We start from the raw sequence: 21,296 nt of genomic DNA on the forward strand, positions 1-21,296 counted from the left end.
GGGGGAGAGGGAGGGGGGAGGGGGAGGGGGAGAGGGAGACTACATCACCAGGAGTGACAATGCTACCCAGGCTACATGCTTCTCAGAGTAGTCATAGTTCATCTGACAAGAATCCCAACACTAGCCGGGCAGTGGTGGTGCACATCTTTAATTCCAACCCTTGGGAGGCAAAGGCAGGTGGATTTCTGAGTCGGAGGCCAGCCTTGTCTACAGAGTGAGTTCCAGGACAGCCTGTGCTACACAGAAAAACCCTGTCTCAAACAAAACAAAACAAAACAAAACAAAACAAAACAAAACAAAACAAAACAAAACAAAACAAACAAGCAAAAAAAAACCCCAAATAAACAAAGAATTCCAACACTAGCCATGAGAATCTCAATTTGAATAATTGATCTGTGAAGCTCAAGAGACTCCTCAAATAATATAGACTGCTGTTGCTTCCCTCACTTGCCTCCCAGTGGTTAAAAGTAAGTGCTTCTTACTGACACAGAACTCAAGGGCATGATCTGAATCCAACCTGAAAACCTAAACTCTGAGTTCTAGATATCATGGTACCAAAGGGTTCTATGCAGACTTCCAAAGGAGGAAAGCAAACAGTAGTCCTATTCAGTTGTGACACCTATTAACCACAACAATGAGCACAACAGCAAGCTGTCTTTAAGGGTACAATAGTGTCACTTATAACTTTTGCTGTAACCAAAAGCTGTCTAATAGTATTTAAGATCCACTCAACAAGAGGGAAATCATCTCTAATATTCTCATTCTCTCTCTCTCTCTTTCTTTCTCTCTCTCTCTCTCTCTCTCTCTCTCTCTCCTCCCTCTCTCTCTCTGACAAAAAACAGTTAAGAATTTGAAACTGAGTAAGTGTCAACATGATAGGGGTTGGAGTGCTTAAAGGAAGAGGAAAATCTATATAATTACATTTTACCTAAACAGTAATAAACTTTAGTATTTGACGTTATTTCTAAACATGAGACTTGCAAGGAAAAAATGTTTACAGCATCACAATAATGTTGCTGTTGTTGTTTCTAATTACCATCTGTATTATTTTCTATGAATTACTTAAGTACTTTGTAACATTATTTTTCAAGATAAAGGTATGTTCATCTTACTGAGCGAATACCAAAGACTGTTCAGCAGCAGCAATGAGTCATTTCATAGAAAGTCGGAATATGGGGAACAGCCATATTTTGTGCCATAGTCTGGTCAAATACACAAAGTTTCCCAATTGATCATGATAATATATCTACTGTCCTACTGTCAAATGTCATGGGAAAACTGCCAAAGGAGAGATATGATTCTTTATGTTCTATGCCTGAAGTAGGCAACCCCACATCAGGGTAAGATTCTGTGTACATGTATATCGCTTAGAAGGTCATTTGCGAAGTAACTCATTCTATGACAGCCAGGGATCATTGATTCATACCAACTAACACTTCTTTGATTCTACAGTCAACACATCTATCACAGCACATTATATGCTCTAAGCAGACATGGAACAGTGAAAATAATAACTCAGATATTTTTGTTGGTTATTTCATATTTTGGTCATATATTTTTGTAAGTTATTTAGCAATATTTTCTCATATTCTATAAATAGTAATTACTTCCTTTGATTATCATTTCTATCCATAAACAAGATGAAAAATTAGAAAAAGTATTAAGTGGTTGAAGTGATGTGATATTGAGAATGATGATAGCTAGTAAGTGGGCATAATATTTACATGACATTATTAAAAGATCTGAAACTGTTATCATTGCACCTTGATAATTTATTAAATAATGTAAAACTTAATTTTCTAATGTTACATATCTGTGTCAAAAGTATGAAACACATTCAACTTCAACTTTTAAAATGCACAAGCCTAATATTTATAGTTGAATATTTAATATTATTTTAAAATAATTCTTCCTTATTTTATTCAAGTCTTCTTTTGCTATTGATTATAAGTTTTTTATGGTCATATATATATATATATATATATATATATGTATATATATATAGTGGCCTAGAAAATAATAATTATATTGCGTTGAGAAGCATATTTCTCAGAAACTTACTCTCAATTTGAAGAATATTGTTTGCTAAAATATTGAGGTACATGTAACAAGTAGCATTTATATACTCCATACTTTGCAACAGAATTTTCTCAAATATTTTATACATGTCACATGATGGCTTTGAAAACAATTAAATTGTCAGTACATATGAAGCAAAATATCAGTCCAGATGCTTTTTTTTTTTTTTTACAAATTTGGCAGAGAAAGCTGACTCTGATGTGTAAGGTCAAAGAAATGTTCTTAAAGTTGTGTTATCTGACCATGTGAGTAAGTTGTGTTATCTGACTGTGTGAGTAAGTTGTGTTATCTGACTGTACGAGTAAGATATGTTATCTGACTGTGTAAGTTGTGTTATCTGACTGTATGAGTAAGTTGTGTTATCTGACTGTATGAGTAAGTTGTGTTATCTGACTGTGTAAGTTGTGTTATCTGACTGTGTGTGTAAGTTGTGTTATCTGACTGTGTGAGTAAGTTGTGTTATCTGACTGTGTGAGTAAGTTGTGTTATCTGACTGTGTGAGTAAGTTGTGTTATCTGACTGTGTGAGTAAGCATCTTACATTGAACAGAGAAGACATTTCTTTACTTCACCTCCAGAGAAAGAAATTCAGCAGCAGAGTTTGGCCCAGGAGACTTACTCTCAGAAAAATAAGGGATACTTGTGCCATTAAAATCAATGACATTTTGTTCTTCAAGGAGTAGACATTAAATAGTAATAGCCTTATTTTACACATAAAGTTTAAGTTCTCTGGGTGTTTTAAATGCTTTCATAAAATGTAAAAGGACTTTTCAATAAAACAACATCTAGTTACTCAAATTTTGTTTTAAAAATAATACATAGATGTTTAAAATGCTATTCTGCATGATCTCTCTGTTTTTAAACACTAATGTGTGACTAGAGTTCATAGTATCCCTTTCTATGTTCCAACCACCGGACAGAAGCAGCTGAGTCCTGTTCTTGAATTAGGAAAGGCTGAAAGAACCTGAGGAGAAGGGCAATCCTGTAGGCCAATGAATTAATCTCAATTAATCTGGACCCTCGAGATCTCTCAAACAATAGACTACCAAACAGACAGCATATACCAGCTGATAGGAGGCCCCCAACACACATACAGTAGAGGACTGCTGGGTCAGGGACTGGAGGCCCCAGGGAGTTTAGAGGTCAGGTGGAGTGGGGGATGGGGACATCCATGTGGAGACAGGTAGGTGGGGAGGAGGAATGGGATGTGGTAGATCAGGGGGAAAGTAGATCAGGGGAAATAAAATACAGTGTATAAAAATAATTAATAAAATATTTAAAAATAATACATAGATATTTAAAATGCTATTCTGCACAATCTCCCTGTTTTTAAACACTAGTTAAATCTGTGAATATATAGAGAGAGTTAATACTATCCCTTCCTATGTTGAGGCACACAATGGAAGGAAAACTCGATGGAATCAACTGCACTCAGGTCTGATGGCATAGTCAGCTTATGTCCTCAAGAGAAATGGTGTCATGTTTGCTTTATAGACTCCCAACTGTCAGATAGCAACTATATCTCTGTTCAGGGATTTCTCTTTACTTTAAAGTTGATTTTAAGTACTAGTGTGTAGCTCTGGATTTAAGATTCTGAGGATCAGAATCCATAATTACTCCCTGCAATAGCCCATACAGTGCCTTTATAGAATCAGCAAGATATCAATTTCATGAAATTTAAGAATACATTCCAATTGTAAATGTACTTCACTTTAATTTGCATGCCAATTCTTCTTCATTTTTAGATCACCAGTATAAGCTTTCATTACACCAAAACATATCCAGCAATGTAATAATATATTTCATTATCAATACTGAAAATAGTAACACAATGTGAGGGAGCCTACTGAAGTATGGAATGTATATGGCATGTAGTATTCTAAATTCTATACAACTTCCATGCTGGAAACAGCCAGACTTTAGATTAGTAGTAATTATTATGCCATAATTATAGCTTTCCAAAGAATGACTTATTATTTCTATATAAAACAATGGAATGAATTGTAAAAAAGTACAATGACTTCTTCCCTTAAAACTTTCATTCTTACCCCACTACTTGCCATTACTCAAGATAATTTCAAGGAGTTTAGACAAAATCTAGATTAAGAACATGACTAGATAACTTTCTCCATCTACAAAGTAGATAAAGTACTTTTTCTGTCTTAAGAACATAACTAATAAATAAATTCTTATATAATGATAAGTAGTAGGAAGATTATCAGAGGAAACCTGAAAGACTGCAGAATGTATAGGATGATGAAGCCAACACTTTAGCAAAGATTTATTCTATTTCCTCTATTGGTCATCCAGAGGAGGCCTGTCTTGGTCCTTCCCCTACCAAATCACACAACATACTTTAACTGAAGGTCAGGGGCCTGTGAATCTCAGACAAACACTTGAAGGAAGTTGCCTTCTATAAAAAGACACAGCTGGTTACATCATCGGCATAGTACATGAGGATAATGGGCACCAAAGAAAAATGAAGAGCAAACATTTATAAAAGGGGGTTGGGGGTTGGGATGGTATTAAACAAATTGGTCCAGAAACACACACAGTTGGTTGGGCAATGAAAGGCATTTGTATAACATAAGGAGTTGATTAGATTACCACTTCTCCATGTGCATTTTTCTCTCTTGAAAACCACTTTTAAATGACCCAGAATTTGGAGAGATCAGTGTTTTGATTTTTAACTATTATTAAAATATTTCTGTTGTAAATAAAAGTAAAACAAAGATTTAATGAACTATATCCAGATATAGTTAGCTTCATGAGACTCTTATATTTCCAGCAATAATCATTGATCTTAAAATTGTTCCTCATGGATAAATAAACATGATGTCATGTGAATGAAAACTCATACAATCTCTTGAGAAATCAATTTAACAGTTTCTCAGATAACTGAGAATAGTTTTACCTCAATACTCAGCTATACCATTCCTGGGCACTGACTCAAATGACATTCCACCATCCTAGAAAAACACTTGTTCAGTTATGCTCAAAAATGCTCTAGCCAGAAAATGGAAATAACCTAGATGTTTCTCCACTGAAGAATGGATACATAAAATGTGGTATGTCTACAAAATGGAATACTAGCCAACCATTTAAAAGAAGGACATCATGAATCTTGTGGACAAATGAATGGAACTAAAAAATATCATCCAGAGTGAGGTAACCTAGACCCGAAAGGACATGTATGGTATGTACTCACTTACAAGTGTATATTAGCCATAAAGTATAAGATAATAATGTTATAATCAACAGACCCAAAGAAACCAAATAATTAAACTCCAAGGGAATGTGGTTGAATTTTTCTCAGAAGGAGAAACAAACAAACAGATATCAGAGGTCAATGGAAGGAGAGAACTGGGTGGGAGAGGGGATAGGGAGGGGAGCAGAGTGGGCAGGGGTTAGATCATAGGTAGAGAGAACAAGAGAGAGAGGATGGAGATGGGGGTCAATCCGTAGGACATGCCAGAGACCTGAGATGGGGAAAGGCTCTAGAGGATCTATGGGGGCAACTCTCACTGAGATTCCTAGCAGTGGGGTATATGGATCCTGTATTGGCCATTTCCTATAGCCAGGTAAGACTCCCAGTGGAAGGATAGGACAGTAACCCACCCACAAAGCTTTCGAGCCAAGATGTGTCCTGTTTATAAGACGTGCAGGGACAAAGATAGAGCAGAGCCTGAGGAATGGTCAACCAATGACTGGCCCAAATTAAGACCCATCCCATGGGCAAGAACTAAATCCCTGACACTATTAATACTACTTTGTTATGCTTACAGACATGAACCTAGCATAACTGTCTCTCAGAGGCTCCACCCAGCAGCCAATGGAAAAAAGATGCAGAGACTCACACCCAAGCATTACATGGAAATCGGGTTGGGGGGGGGAGTCCACGAAAGTTGGGAAAGATTGAGGGACCTAAAGAGCACAGGGACTCCACAGGAAGATCAAGAGGTCCTCCACAGGAGGACCCTTGGGGGTTTACAGAAATTTAATTACCAACCAAAGAGAAAGCACAGGCTGGATGTAGGCCCCCTGCATATATGTACCAGATAAGCAGCTTGCCTTCAATTGGAGTAGCTGCCCCTCAGCCTGTTGCCTTCCTGTCTGTAAATCCCAGGCCCCAAAATATACCATTTTGTCTGGTATTAGTGGAAGAGGATGTTCCTAGTCCCAGAGCAACTAGAGGGGGTACTGGGAGCAGAAGAAGGATGGATATTGGGCTGTAAAGTGAATAAATAAGTATAATAAAAAAGTTCCTCAAGATGATATGGATAGATAGATCAATAGATAGATAGATAGATAGATAGATAGATAGATAGATAGATAGATAGATAGATAGATAGATAGATAGATTAGACTGACAGATATGATAGTCAACTTAAGAATCTATGTCACCCAGCTATAAAATAATTTCTATGGAATTAGGAACAAAATAGTTTGAACTTGCAAATGTTCAAAGGCAGATTTTGAAAAGAACTCTAAAATTAGGTCAATAATTTCTAATATAAAAATGAATTTGTTTCTATTGTAGACAAGAAAATCAATTTGTGCTACAGGTCAGCCATGCTAATTCATACTTAAATCTACATGTAATCAGAGATATATTTTGTAATACACATTTTAAATACTAAACATGAAATTTCAAAAAATATTTAATAGGTCTGGAGAGATGACTCATCCATTAAAGACTAAGATCACAACCAAAAATATTTAATAAAGATAACAAATTTTGTCAAAAAGAATGTACTAAACAAACACTAAAATTCAATTAAATTAATGAAAACTGATGTGCTAAATAAAAGTATGCTTTATCAAATATATAATTTAACATTCTTTGTTCTATATCATAATACATATACTAAATTTGTTTCTCTTTCAATTGTTCCATAATATACATAAAGATCACAAAAAACAACAATGGTGGTTATACTTACTTAACTGTTATCAAAATAAAAGTGATAAAAATCTTGTCAAATCATGTAATTCATGAAATTCTACATGGCATGAAATGCTCTGAAAAGAGGTATGATACTGTGACTCTGAGTAATCTCTCTGATTCCGAACTCTTCAACACTTACAGATGATTTACTAATTCACGCCTAAGAGAAAGGATGTCACATAAAGTGACTGCTTGATTTTTCCTTCTGGCTTGTCTTATCACTTAAATGATGATGAAGTCACCAAGGAATCATGGTTCACCAGATAAATCAAACCCAAAAGCAGTGTTTTCAAATCACAAATACATATATATTCTGCTCTTGAGCCATCCTTATTAGGGTCAAATGCGTTCAGCTGCCTTACTGTGTTATTTGGATGGTAGTTGAGATGTAAGCCACTGTCACAAAGAGGAGAGGAGGTACCACTGCTTTGGTCACTTGGAGCACCTGCAGAAGACAAAAGCATAACACCATAAAGGTTACAATGGCATGCTGTTGTAGAATGACTCTGTCCAATTATTTTCAATAATAATATAAAAAATGTAAGTTAAAATACAAAGAAATTTTACTTATACTAAAGCCAGAGCTTTGCAAGTGATATATATAGTAATATATAGATATCTTTAATAGTATCTATTAATAGATATATAAATAAGATACAGATTAGATGATATAGATAGATTAGGTTAGGTAGAGATAGATAGATAGATAGATAGATAGATAGATAGATAGATAGATAGATAGATAGATGGATGATAGATAGATAGATAGATAGATAGATAGATAGATAGATAGATAGATAGATGGTAATATTGTACATGTGATACCCTAAAAGAGAATAGTTTCAATTTTAGAAACATTATACTTTTGATTGGGTTGTTTGGTTTTTGGGTGATTAAATTCTTGAGTTCTTTATATATTTTGGATATTAGCCCTCTATCAGATGTGGGGTTATTGAAATATTTTTTCCCAATCTGTAGGTTGCATATTTGTATTATTGATAATGTCTTTTGCCTTACAGAAGCTTTCATGAGGTCCCATTTATCAATTCTTGAGCTTAGAGCATGAGTCATTGGACTTCTGTTTAGGAAATTTCACCCTGTGCCAATGAGTTCAAGTGTCTTTTCCACTTTTTCTCCTATTAGATTCGGTGTATCTGGTTTTATGTTGAGGTCCTGGATCCACTTCACCTTGAGCTTTGTACAAGGTGACAAGTATAGGTCTGTTTTCATTCTTCTACATACATACATACATACATACATACATACATAATACATACTTTCAGTTAGACCAGCACCATTTATTGAAGATGCTTACTATTTTCCACTGTATATTTTTGGTGTCTTTGTCAAAAATCAAGTGATGGTAAGTATGTGGTTTTATTTCTACACTAAATCCATCTGGCCCTGGGCTTTTGTTGGTTGGAAGGTTTTTAATGAATTCTTCTATTTCCTTGTGAGATATAGGCCTGTTTAGGTAGTTTATTTGCTCTTGATTTAACTTTGGTATGTAGTATCTTGTTGTGTCCAGCCAGCAGATCACAGCCTGGGTTCTAGCCTGGAAAGGCATTTTGGAAACCTGGAAGAGAAGAGGGGCTAGGCGGTGAGAGAAAGAAATGTAGCTAAGACAGTATTCTGATCAAAGCTCAATTTTACTATTTCCAGACACTCAGTTATAAAGGAAGGGGGAGGGAACCCGATTTCCCGCCAAGTAACTCAGGGTCCAGTAGCAGGACAAACACGTGTGTGCCTCCAAGCAACAAAGCGGCAGGGTCCAGCAGTGGGCGTGGCAGGACGAATGAGCAGGAAGCTCCACCCTTGAGCAAGCAGGTTCAAGCAGGTGGGGGAAGGGAAACCACAGTATCTGTCTAGAAAACCTTCCATTTCATCTAGATTTTCCAGTTTTGTTGAATATAGGCTTTTATAATAGGATCTGATGGATTTTTGATTTTCCTCTCTTTCTGTTGTTATGTCTCCCTTTTCATTTCTGATGTTGTTAGTTTCGATAATGCCATTTTTCCCTTTAGTTAGATTGGATAGGGGTTTTTCTATCTTGTTGATTCTCTCAAAGAACCAGCTTCTGGTTTTGTTGATTCTCTGTGTCATTTTCTTTGTTTCTATTTGGTTGACTTTGGCCCTGTTTTTGACTACTTCCTGCCTTCTACTACTCTTGGATGAGTAGGATTTTTTTTTTTTTTTTTTTTTTGGTCTAGAGCTCTCAGGTGTGCTGTTAAGTTGTTAATGTAAGACCTCTCCAGTTTCCAAGGCACCTAGTGCTATGAACTTTCCTCTTAGCACTGCTTTCATTGTGTCTCTTAAATTTAGGTATGATGTGTCAACATTTTCATTAGATTCCAGAAAGTCTTCCATTTCTTTCTTTATTTCTTCCCTGACCAAGTTATCATTGAAGAGTTATTCAATTTCCACTTGTATGTGGGATTTCTGTATTTTTTGCTGTTCTTGAAGACCTGATAAGCTGCATGATATTATTTCAATCTTCTTGCATCAGTTGAGTATTGTTTTGTGACCAATTAGATGGTTGATTTTGGAGATGTTACCATGAGATGCTTAGAAGGTGTATTCTTTTGTTTTAGTGTGAAATGTTCTGTAGATATCTGTTAAATCCACTTGGCTCATAACCACTCTTAGTTTCACTGTGTCTCTGTTTAGTTACTGTTTCAATGACCCATCCATTGGTGAGACTGGAGTGTTGTGTGGGTTTCAATGTGCATTTTGAACTTTAGCAATTTTTTTTATGAATGTGTGTGATCATGCATTTGGGGCATAGATGTTCATAATTGAGACTTTCTCTTGATGGATTTTCCCCTTGTTGAATATGAAGTGTCCTTCTTCATCATGCTTGACACCTTTTAGTGGAAAATCTATTTTATTGGATATTAGGATGGGAACTTCTGCTTGTTTCCAGGGGCCACTTTCTTGGAAGACCTTTTTATATCCTTTTACCCTGAGATATTGTCTGCGTTTGTTATTCAGGTGTGTTTCTTGTATGCAGCAAAATGCTGGAACTTGCTTGCATATTTAGTCTGTTAGTTTATGTCTTTTTACAGGTGATTTGAGTCCATTAATATTGAGAAATATTAAAGGGAGATGACTGTTGGTTTCTGATATTTTGTTTTTGTGGGTGGCTTTATGTGCTTGTGGTTCTCTTCTTTTGACTTTGTTGTGAGATGCTTAATATCTTGTCCTTTATTTGGTGCAAGTACCTTCCTTGTGTTGGAGTTTTCCTTCTAGGATCCTCTGTAGGGTTGGATTGGTATGTAGATACTATTTGAATTTGGTTTTGTCCTGGAATATTTTGGTTTCTCCATCTATGTTGATTGAGAGTTTTGCTGGGTATAGTAGACCAGGCTGGCATTTGTGTTTTCTTAGAGTTTGCAGGACCTCTGACCAGGCTTTTCCCTCTTTTTATTCTCTGTTGAGAAGTCTCATGTAATTCTGATATTCTAACTTTGTATGTTACTTGGCCCTTTTCCCTTGCAGCTGACCTCATGAAACTTCTGTAATTCAAAGGACATAGTCAATAAGACAGATTGGCAACTTACAGATTGGGAAAAAAACTCTTCACTAACCCCACATCTGATAGATATGGGCTATATCCATATTATTATTGGCTAATATCCAAATTATTTAAAGAACTCAAGAAGCTAATCACCAAAAAAACCAAACAAGCCAATCAAAAAATGGGGTATAGAACTAAACCGAGAAATCACAACTGAGGAAAATCAAATGGCTGGGAAGTGCCTAAAGAAATGTGCAAATTCCTTAGTAATCAGAGAAATGCAAATAAAAATGACACTGAGATTCCACCTTATACCAGTCAGAATGGCCAAGATCAAAACCTCAGGTGATAACACATGTTGGAGAGGATATGGAGAAAGAGGAACACTCCTCCATTGCCTTTGGGATTGCAAACTGGTGCAACCACTCTGGAAATCAATCTGGAAGTTCCTCAAAAAATTGGAAATAGATCTACCTGAAGACCCAACTATACCACTCTTTTGCATATACTCAAAAGATACCCCACCATGCCACAGGGGCACGTGTTCCACTATGTTCATAGCGGGCTTATTTGTGATAGCCATAAACTGACAACAACCTAGATATCACAGGACAGAAGAATGGATACAGAAAATGTAGTTCATTTACACAGTGGAATACTACCCAGCTATTCAGAACAAGGACATCCTGACTTTTGCAGGCAAATGGATCGAACTAGAAAATATCATCCTGAGTGAGGTAACTCAGACCCCCAAAAAACATGCATGGCATGTACTCACTAATAAGTGGATATTAGGGGAAAAAAACCATACAGAATCACAGGATATAGTCCACAGATTTCAAAAGGCCAAAGGACCCAAGTGAAAACGCCTCAGTTCCAAATGGAAGAGAGATGAAAGCAATCACAAGTGGGGAGGAGAGAGGCTTGGGAAGAAAAGTGGATTGGGTAGGGGGGCAGTGGGGAATAAAGGGGAACCTGATCTGGTATTTGGTGAGAGAAAAGAACGGAAGCCCTGAGGGCCAGCAGAAAGAACAGAAACAGGCAACCTCAGGAAATTGGAGGTTGGGGGAACTCCTCAGAATGCACCAGTGACATGGGAGGTGAGAGACTCCCAGGACTCACAGGGAGGTATCTTTGACGAAATGCCAAACAGTAGGGAGAAGGAACTTATAGAGCCAACCTTCAGCAGAAAGAACATCAAGTAAGGGATGGGGTTGCCATCCCACAGTCACATCTCTGACCTATAATTGTTTCTGTCTGAAAGAATTTCAGGGATGGAAATGGAGAGGAGCCTGAGGAAAAGAAGGTCCAGTGATAGGCCAAAAGTGAGATCCAGCTCAAGGGGAGGTCCCAAGGCCTAATACTATTACTGAATCTATAGAGCACTCACAAAAATGGATCTATCATGAATGCCCTCCAAAAGACCCAACAAGCAGCTGAAAGAGTCAAATGCAGATGTTTGTACCCAACCGATGGACAGAAGCAGCTGATCCCTGTTGTTGAATTAGGGAAGGCTGAAAGAACCTCTAGGAGGACCAACAGTCTTAATTAATCTGGACTCCCTGACATCTTTCAAACATTGGATCACCAAACAGGCAGCATACACCAGCTGATATGAGGCCCCCAACCCACATACTAATGAGGACTTCCAGATCTGTTCATTCAGAGATGATGCACCTAACTCTCAAGAGGCTGAAGGCCCCATGAAGTTTAGAGGTCAGATAGGGTGGGGGATGGGGACATCCACGAGGAGACAGGGTGGGGAGGGGAGGAGGTATGGGATATGGAGAAGTTGGAGGGTGGGTGGGGGTGGAGAAAGGGATATAGAGTGTAAAAAATGAATTACAAATAAAATTAAATTTTAAAAAGCATTGTACTTTCTAAAAAGGTATCTTATGATTTTTTCAGTGCCTCTTGCTCAGAGAAATTAGAATAGGGTACATGATCTCATAGAACTGGAGTTATGTATGGCTGTGAGCCACAATGGGATGGTAGGAATATAATCTGTACCCTTTGAAAATGCAGTGAATATTCTTAACTTCTAAACCATTTTCCCTAATTCTTCTAACCAGATGTTTAATATTGAATTTGTCTGCAAAGTTCTATTTTATGGGTTTTTTTTCAAACTATGGACTAATTCTATATCAGTAGAGTCTGCAGATTTATGTTTGTTCTCAGTATGTATTCATACATCCTGAATCCTCATCAAACTCCTTGTTTTTTGATATTGTAAGGCAAAACTATTCAAACCTTATGAGAAATCTAGTAACATATACCATTTTTAAAATTGAAGATAAACAATTAATGATTTACATTTTTTAAAGATGATATCACACTATGGAAACTATAAACTTCAGGACTGGACACATGTGCCTGGACTTGATTCTACACTGTGACAAAATATTATAACTTTAGAGTTTTTAATGTGTTTGAGCAAACAATTATTTTTTGAAAGTTTGCAACTGAATTTAAGCATCAAACTTCTTAGGGATACAAAAGAATTGTTCCCTTCTTTATTACTAAAGTTTCTAGTTTTTCTGCAACTAAGAAGTCATTTGCCTGAACTAAATTTTTCTACTATTCAAATGCAAAGTTTTGTAGTTAGAGGATAAAATGATGGCTCAGTGGTTAAGAACACACGATGTTCTAGCAGAAGACCTAGGTTCAGTTCATAACACCCACATGGCAAATCACAGCCATCCTTACCTCCAGTGCCAGGGAATATGACAACTTCTTATGATCTCCCTGAGTATTACTGGCCACCCTGAGAATTAAAAGCTCATGATGCATTTACTTACATGCTTACAAGTAAACACACATATAAAACAAGAATAAATAATAACTTTTATTTAAAATTTACACCTTATTTTGCTACTTCATTTAAAGTTGAAATGCATTTTTATCTTTAGAACATTATTTTTAAAAGAGTTTATTTTCATATTTAAACATCATATATCAAATATTTGTTTTATACAACACAAAATATCAAATTCTGTACATGTATTTAAAATATTATGAAGAAAATATATACATATAAAGGAATATACAATAAGAATCTAGCTATACATTCAATGACCTTCACTCATATCATAAAGATGTAGTTGAATAGAAATGTAAACAAGTAAAAATTTAAAAATTAAAAAGTTATATCATAGATTCATAGAAAGAACTACATAGAAAAAAAAAGGAGAAAGTACAAACTACTATTGTCCGAAATAACTATGAGGCCACTTCAGAAGGCTCATAAAACTAAAGCAAATGCTGAAAGGATAAGATGACTACAAAGGAGTTTATAACTTCACTGAAGTAGAAAGTAGCATGAAAAGAATCTAGCCATATTGAATTTTATAAAAATGACCACAAAGAATATTGTAATCATTCTAGAAACCAAATAATGCACAAGAATTTTATTATTCCATCTTACAAGTAATTTCTCTTAAGTAATTAATAAAATTGTGGTCTATCATAGTGAATTCACAATAGATAATTGGAAAAATGATACTTTAACATATTTACAATAAGATACTTTAAAACATGCATAAAATGCATACATTAAATCAAATATGTATAACATACCATCACTAAACAAAATCAAAATACTGACCCTCCTACATGCTACAATCTATCTGCCTCACAGGAGGTCTCTGGTAACCAGGGTCACATGTAAGGATTTCACCCAAATGCACAGACCAGCTAGGGCACCCACAGAGCACAGCTGACATAGGACCTACCCACCATCCTGAGCTCCATCTTGCTTCTAGTCTGCTTTTCCATGCAGGACAGATCAGCAGCCATATCCCCTCCCATTCCCTACCACCTGTTTACCTGCCAGGTGATATGCAGTAACCAGGACACAGGAGACCTGCTCTAACCAGATACAGCACTGCCTGCCTCCCTGGAGATTGGCTCTAATCCAGGTCACAGAGCTCTATATAACTCCAAGGAGGCTAGCTCCAGTACAAGACACCAGGACCAGTTAACACCAGAGATAACCAGATACCAAAAGACAAACACAAGGTCATAAAGGACAGGAACCAGTGCAATTTGGTAGCATCAGAACACAGTTCCCCCACCACAACAAGTGCTGGATAGCCTAACATGCCTGAAAAGTGAGATAATGACCTGAAATTACATCTCATGAAAATGATAGAGGTCTTTAAGGAAGATATAAATAACTCCCTCAAAAAAATACAGGAAAACACAGGCAAACAGGTAGAAACCCTTAAATAGGAAACAAAGAAATCCCTTAAAGAAATTCAGGAAAATAAAAAAGTTGAAGGAATTGAACAAATGGTAGAGGAACTAAAAATAGAAATAGAAACAATAAAGAAAGCATAAATGGAGTTAATCTTGGAGAAATCAGGTGCTACAGATACAAGCATGAGCAACAGAATACAAGAGATAGAAGAGAGAATCTCAGGCATAGAAGATACCATAGAAGGCATTGACTCATCAGTCAAAGAAATCACAAAGTATGAAAAACTCCTAACCCAAAATATCCAGGAAATTCTGGACACAATGAAATGATTAAATCTAAGAATAACAGGAATAGAAGAGGGCAATGGATCCCAGCTCAAGGGGCCAGAAAACAGCTTCAACAAATACAAGAGAACTTGCCTAACCTAAAGAGAGAGAAAGCCATAAATGCACAAGAAACCTACAGAACACCAAGTAGATTTGAACAGAAAGGAAAATCCTCTCCTCACATAATAATCTAAACACTAAATGCACAGATAAAGAAAGAATATTAAAAGCTGTGATGGGGAAAAGGTCAAGTTATAAATAAAGGCAGATGTATCAGAATTACACCAGACTTCTCAACAGACACTCTAAAAGCCAGAAGATCCTGGACAGACGTTATCCAGGCCTGAAAAGAACACAAATGCCAGCCCAGGGTACTGTACCAAGCAAAACTCTCAATCACTGTAGATGGAGAAACCAAGGTATTATATGTCAAATTTAAATAATATCTTTCTATGAATACAGCTCTATAGAGAACACCAGAAGGAATTCTCTAGAAAAGGAGGGTAACTATGCCCATAAAATAAAAACAAACAAACAAACAAACAACCACACAACTACCTCTAACACCAATAATAAGAGGAACAATCATCTGTCTTTGATAGCTCTCAAAATCAATGGACTCAATTCCTCAATAAAAAGACACAGGCTAACAGACTGGATGTGGAAACAGGATCCACCATACAATAAACACATTTCAGTAACAAAGACAGACACTATCTCAGAGTAAAAGTCTGGAAAAAAAAATTTCAAGCAAATGGTTTCAAGAAATAACCTGGAGTTAACAATCTAATATCTTATAAAATAAGACTTTTAGCCAAAAATTATCAAATGAGATGGAAAAAGACACATCATATCCATCATAGGAAAATCGCACCAAGAGGAAGTCTCAATTCTGAACGTCTATGACCCAAATGCAGGGGCATAGACGAAAACACAAAAAAACAAAATATATGAGATACATGAAAGGAGCCTCAAGAGTAAAGTTTACAAAACTACAGCAAAATATTGAATGATCTCATATTCATAACTTGAAAATGTTAGGAAAACAAGAAGAAAGAATACCCCAAAATAGTAAATGATAAGAAATTATCAAAATCATAGCTGAAATGAATGAAATTTAACTGAGAAAAATATACAGGGAAACAATGAAATAAAGAGTTACATCTATGTAAAACTTAAGAAGGTTAGCAAACTTAACAAAATTATCCAAAAGAAAAATAGAAAAGATCTAAATTAATTAGAGTTCAAAAGAAAATATCACTATCCTCTGATGTTAAATCAAGAGAAGGAAAATACTTTTAGTAGGTTCACACTAATGAGATATAATCAATAATTTTAAATTATATGAATAAATAACCTGGAGTCACATGTATTTAGCTCAGAATTTTATCAGACCTTCAAAAAAAACCAAATAATACCAATGCTCTATAAGTGATTTGGTAAAATAAAAAGAAGAAAAAGATTTCCAAATGCTTTAACAGAACCAGTATTGCCAAAATATCAAAATCAGACAAAGATTCAGTAATAAAAGAGAATTATAGGCCAAGAACTCTGATAATCCTGGATGGAAAAATCTTCAATAAAATACTTGCAAACTAAATTCAAGACATATAAAAATAGTATAACTCATGATCTACTTGGAATCTCCCAGAGATTTATATATGTTGTTCAATATACATACATTTACAAATGGGATGCATCACATAGATTCTCAAGGAAAAAAATCTACATGGTCATCTCATAAGAAGTAGGAAAGGTTTTTGTTTTTTGGGTTTTTTTTGGTTTTTTGTTTGTTCATTTGTTTGTTTGTTTGTTTTTTGTTTGGTTGGTTTGGTTTTCGAGACAGGGTTTCTCTGTGTAGCCCTGGCTGTCCTGGAACTCACTCTGTAGGCCAGGCTGGCCTCGAACTCAGAAATCTGCCTGCCTCTGCCTCCCAAGTGCTGGGATTAAAGTTGTGCACCACCACTGCCCGGCAAAAAGTTTTTTTGTTTTTTTGTTTTTAATACTATCCAGTATCCATTTTGGTAAAAGCAAACTTCAGATTAAGTACAACTCCCATGAAAATAGTCATGTACTTCTTCTTTACATAAAATAAATATTTTAAAAATTATATAGAAACCCAAGGATCCCAGAAAACCCAAATAATCCTGAACATTAAAATAACAGCTAGAGGTATCACTATTCATGATTTAAATAACACTGCAGAGCTATAGTGAAAACTACCTGGTTCTGACAGAAAAACAAGTGTGTTGATAAATGTAATAGAATTAAAGAAAAAGACATAAGGCTGTATAATTTTAGGTAAAGATCTGAAAAAGCCAGAATGTTCAAGAAATGATACTAGTCAAAATGAAAGTAGATCTGTATTTCTTACTCTGAATACACACACACACACACACACACACACACACACACACACACACTAAGTGGATCAGGAACCTCAACATAAATCCTGGTTTGTTCTATTTAAAGTAATAAAAAGTAAGACATATTTTAGATGTTATAGACACAGAAAAGAAGGTTCTAAATAGAACTCTAATAACAGAGGCATTAAGAGCAACAAATGACAAGCAACATTAAATGAAACTCAGAAGATGCTGTAAAGAAATGGATAACATCATTCAAGCAGCATGCTATTCTATAGAATGGGGGAATAAAATTTACCAATTATACATATGACAGAGGGTTAGCATCTAGATTATACAAAGAAATCACAAACTAAACATCTAATTATAAAATTATCCATTTATAAAATGAGCCATTCAACTACACAGAGATATTCCAAAAGCTGAAACAAAAATGGTTGGGATCACTATATAAATAACCAACAATGTTAGCCATTAGGGACTGCAAAAATAAGATGGTTTTGAGATTTCATCGTACCAAAATCATAATAGCTAAAACTTCAAAAATATTGTAGCAAGTGTTACAGTGGTCTAGGGGAAAGAGGAACATTTATTCACTGTTGGTGGAAGTCTGAACTGCTACAATAACAATTGGAAATCAATGTAGAGGTTCCTCAACAGCTAGAAAATAGATCTACCACAAGATCCAGATATACAATTGGTGGACATATAGCTAAAGGATTCTATATTTACTACACAAATAATAGATTATCCATGTTTATTGCTGCTTCTTTTCAAAATACTCAGGAAATGGAAAGAGCCTATATGCCCATTAATTGAAAGATGTTGAAGAAATGTGATGCATTTATGCAATCTATATCTCAGCCATTTAAAAATAAAATTAATAAACTTGATTTTATATTAGTAGAATTAGAAACAACTACTCTTAATGTGCTAACTTAAACCTACAAGCACAAACACTGCATACTTTCTCAAAATATTTAGACATACAAGTTTCAATTGGAATACTTGCAGAAGTTAGGTATCTAATTAAAGGGCCTTGGAGGTATAGATGATTTCTAATGAAAGTTTCAATAAAATATAGTGTTACAAAGAGAAAAGGGGGAATCAAGTTGGTTGTAGGATAGAAAGAATAAGTAGAGGAGGAATGGGGAATAGATAATACTAAAGACCTTTTGAAAAAGCCAACTAGACACCTAGTATTGCTGAAATATTAAAAGGCAGACAAACACATATACACATGAATACTTGGAGTATAAATTGAGTTACACTATAATGAGAAAACAATGCCCAGGTTAGACACCATATGCTACCAAATAAAACCTCCAGTGTCAGTAATGGACTACACCTTTTTGAGTCATTATATCTTAGACCCTTTCCCAAATATTTTAGGCCACTGTCAATGCTACTGGTTACACACCAGAACCTTGATGGTAAGAATATTTCTAAAGATACCACTTTTTTATGTTATAGAACATAAAGAAAGCTAGCTGATATTCCACTAGGTCATCTATCCCTAGTGGTTAGACTTCATGGTTCTTAAAGATACTGTACACATTACCAGAAGAGAAGAAACCTGAACCAAACAATAAAGACCTGCTTGGCAATGTATGTCCACCTGTATAATATGGGCATTGATGTTATGAGTGACCAACCACTCTCTGTTTTGTTTGAATTAAGTCCTACTCCATGAAACAAAACCTATTCCTGAGATTGTCAGTGACTTCAAGAACCTATGGCTAGAAATATCATGGGCTCTTGGATAAAACCTATTAATTTTCTGGTAAGTAGAGATAGCAGTAAAATGAGGTCTTATTAATTATGGTCATACCCATGTGGTGTTTTGAATATGATTGGTCCAGGGAGTGTCACTATTTGGAAGTGTGGCCTTGTTGGGATGAGTGTGGCCTTGTTGGAGGAGGTGTGTTACTGTAGGGGTGGGTTTTGAAACTCTGCCCAGTGTGGAAGAGTCAGTCTAATCCTGTTAACGTCTTTAGAACAAGGTGTAGAACTCTCAGCTTCTCTTGCATCCTACCTGTCATGCTCCTGCCTTGATGATAATGGACTAAACATATTAACAGCAAGCCAGCCCCAATTAAATGTCCTCTTTTATAACAGTTGCCTTGGTCATGGTGTCTGTTCACAACAGCAAAACCTTTACAAAGACAGTTGGTATCAGGGACTGGGGGTATTGCTATTATAGGCATGACCATGTTTTTGTTTGGAAGAATGTGGATTTTGGGACTTTGGATTTGGGAAGAGAAAAATGCTTAAATGGGGCATAATGGGCTATCCTAGCCAGAATAAGGAAGATGGTACTGATTTGAGCTCTGTAAGCCTGCAGTCCCAAGAGTTTATAGCAGCAGAAAATTTCAGTATGTGGCCAAGAGTCCATTCTTGTGATATTTGGTGAAGAATGTGGCTGCTTTTTGTCCTTGTCCAAAAAGTCTGCTTGAGACTAAGGCAAAGAGATTTAGACTAATTCCTTGACAAAGGAAGTCTCAAAAGAGCCCAGGAGAATATTGTGCAGGGTAAAAAAATATGGATTTGTTTTCATTCTTCAAGATGTAGACATACCATTAGACCATCACCATTTGTTGAAGATCCTTTCTTTTTTTCCACTGTATGGCTTTGCCTTTTTTTCTTTTTTTAAATAAAAAATCAAGTGTCCTTAGGGTTTCTGGGTCTTCCATTGATCAACATGTCTATTTCTGGGCCAATAATATGCAGTTTTTGTTGTTGTTGTTGTTAAATCACTATTGCTCTGTAATACAGCTTGAGGTCAGGGATGGAAATCCTCCTGAGGTACTTTTATTGTTGATGATTATTTTGGCTGTCCTGGGTTTTTCATTCTTCCACATGAAGTTGAGAATTGCTCTTTCAATGTCTATGGACCTCAATATAAAATCAAATACATGAAATCTCATAGAAAAGAAAGTCTGAAAAAGTCTCAAATGAATTGGTACAGGAGACAATTTCCTGAGCAGAACACCAATGACTTAGGTTCTAAGACAATTGATAAATGAAACTCCATAAAACTACAAAGCTTCTATAAGGCAAAGGACACTATCAATAAAACAAACAGCAGCCTTCAGATTGAGAAAGGATCTTCAGCAACCCTACATCTGACAGAGGGCTACTATCTAAAATTTGTAAAGAATTCAAGAAGTTGAACATCAACAACTCAAATAACCCAATTAAAAAATGTGGCACAGAGCTAAACAGAATTCTCAACAGGAAAATCTCAAATGGCAGAGAAGCAATTAAAGACAGGTTCACTATCCTTAGTCATCAGAGAAATGCAAACAAAAACAACTCTGAAACTCCATCTTATACCCATCAGAATCGCTAAGTTCAGAAAGTCAAGCAATAGTACGTGCTGGCAAGGATATGAAGTAAGAGGAACACTCCTCTAATGCTGGTAGGTGTGCAAAGTTGTACAACCACTTTGGAAATCAATTTTGGTATACCACTCCAGAGAATATGTCCAAAATATGCTGCACCATCCCATAAAGACACTTGACCAACTGTGTTCATAGCAGCTTTATTTGTAATAATGAGAAATTGTAAACAACCTAGATATACTTCAACTGAAGAATGGATAAAGAAAATGTGGTACCCCTAGACAGTAGAATACTCTTCAGCTATACACAGTAGAAAACTTTTCAGCTATGAAAAGCAAAGACATCATGAATTTCACAGGCAAATGTATGGATCTTAAGAATATCATCCTGGGGCCGGGTGTGGTGGCACATGCCTTTAATCCCAGCACTGGGGGGGGGGGGGGTCAGAAGCAGGCGGATTTCTGAGTTCGAGGCCAGCCTGGTCTACAAAGTGAGTGCCAGGACAGCCAGGGCTACACA

At 36.0% G+C, this 21,296-nt stretch overlaps 1 protein-coding gene across 11 annotated transcripts in view; it reads right to left on the reverse strand.

Annotated features, from left to right (window-relative positions):
• Sntg1 (syntrophin gamma 1) overlaps nucleotides 1-21,296 on the reverse strand; it is an 835,208-nt gene that overhangs the window by 214,033 nt on the left and 599,879 nt on the right. For all 11 annotated transcript variants that reach the window (XM_029469700.1, XM_029469941.1, XM_029469725.1 and 8 more), the window contains one exon: nucleotides 7,389-7,471. In XM_029469700.1, coding sequence (XP_029325560.1) covers nucleotides 7,389-7,471 — 83 coding nt within the window. The remainder of the gene's footprint in view (nucleotides 1-7,388; nucleotides 7,472-21,296) is intronic.

Source organism: Mus caroli, chromosome 1 (assembly GCF_900094665.2).
Source record: "Mus caroli chromosome 1, CAROLI_EIJ_v1.1, whole genome shotgun sequence".
Taxonomy (NCBI): Eukaryota; Metazoa; Chordata; class Mammalia; order Rodentia; family Muridae; genus Mus; species Mus caroli.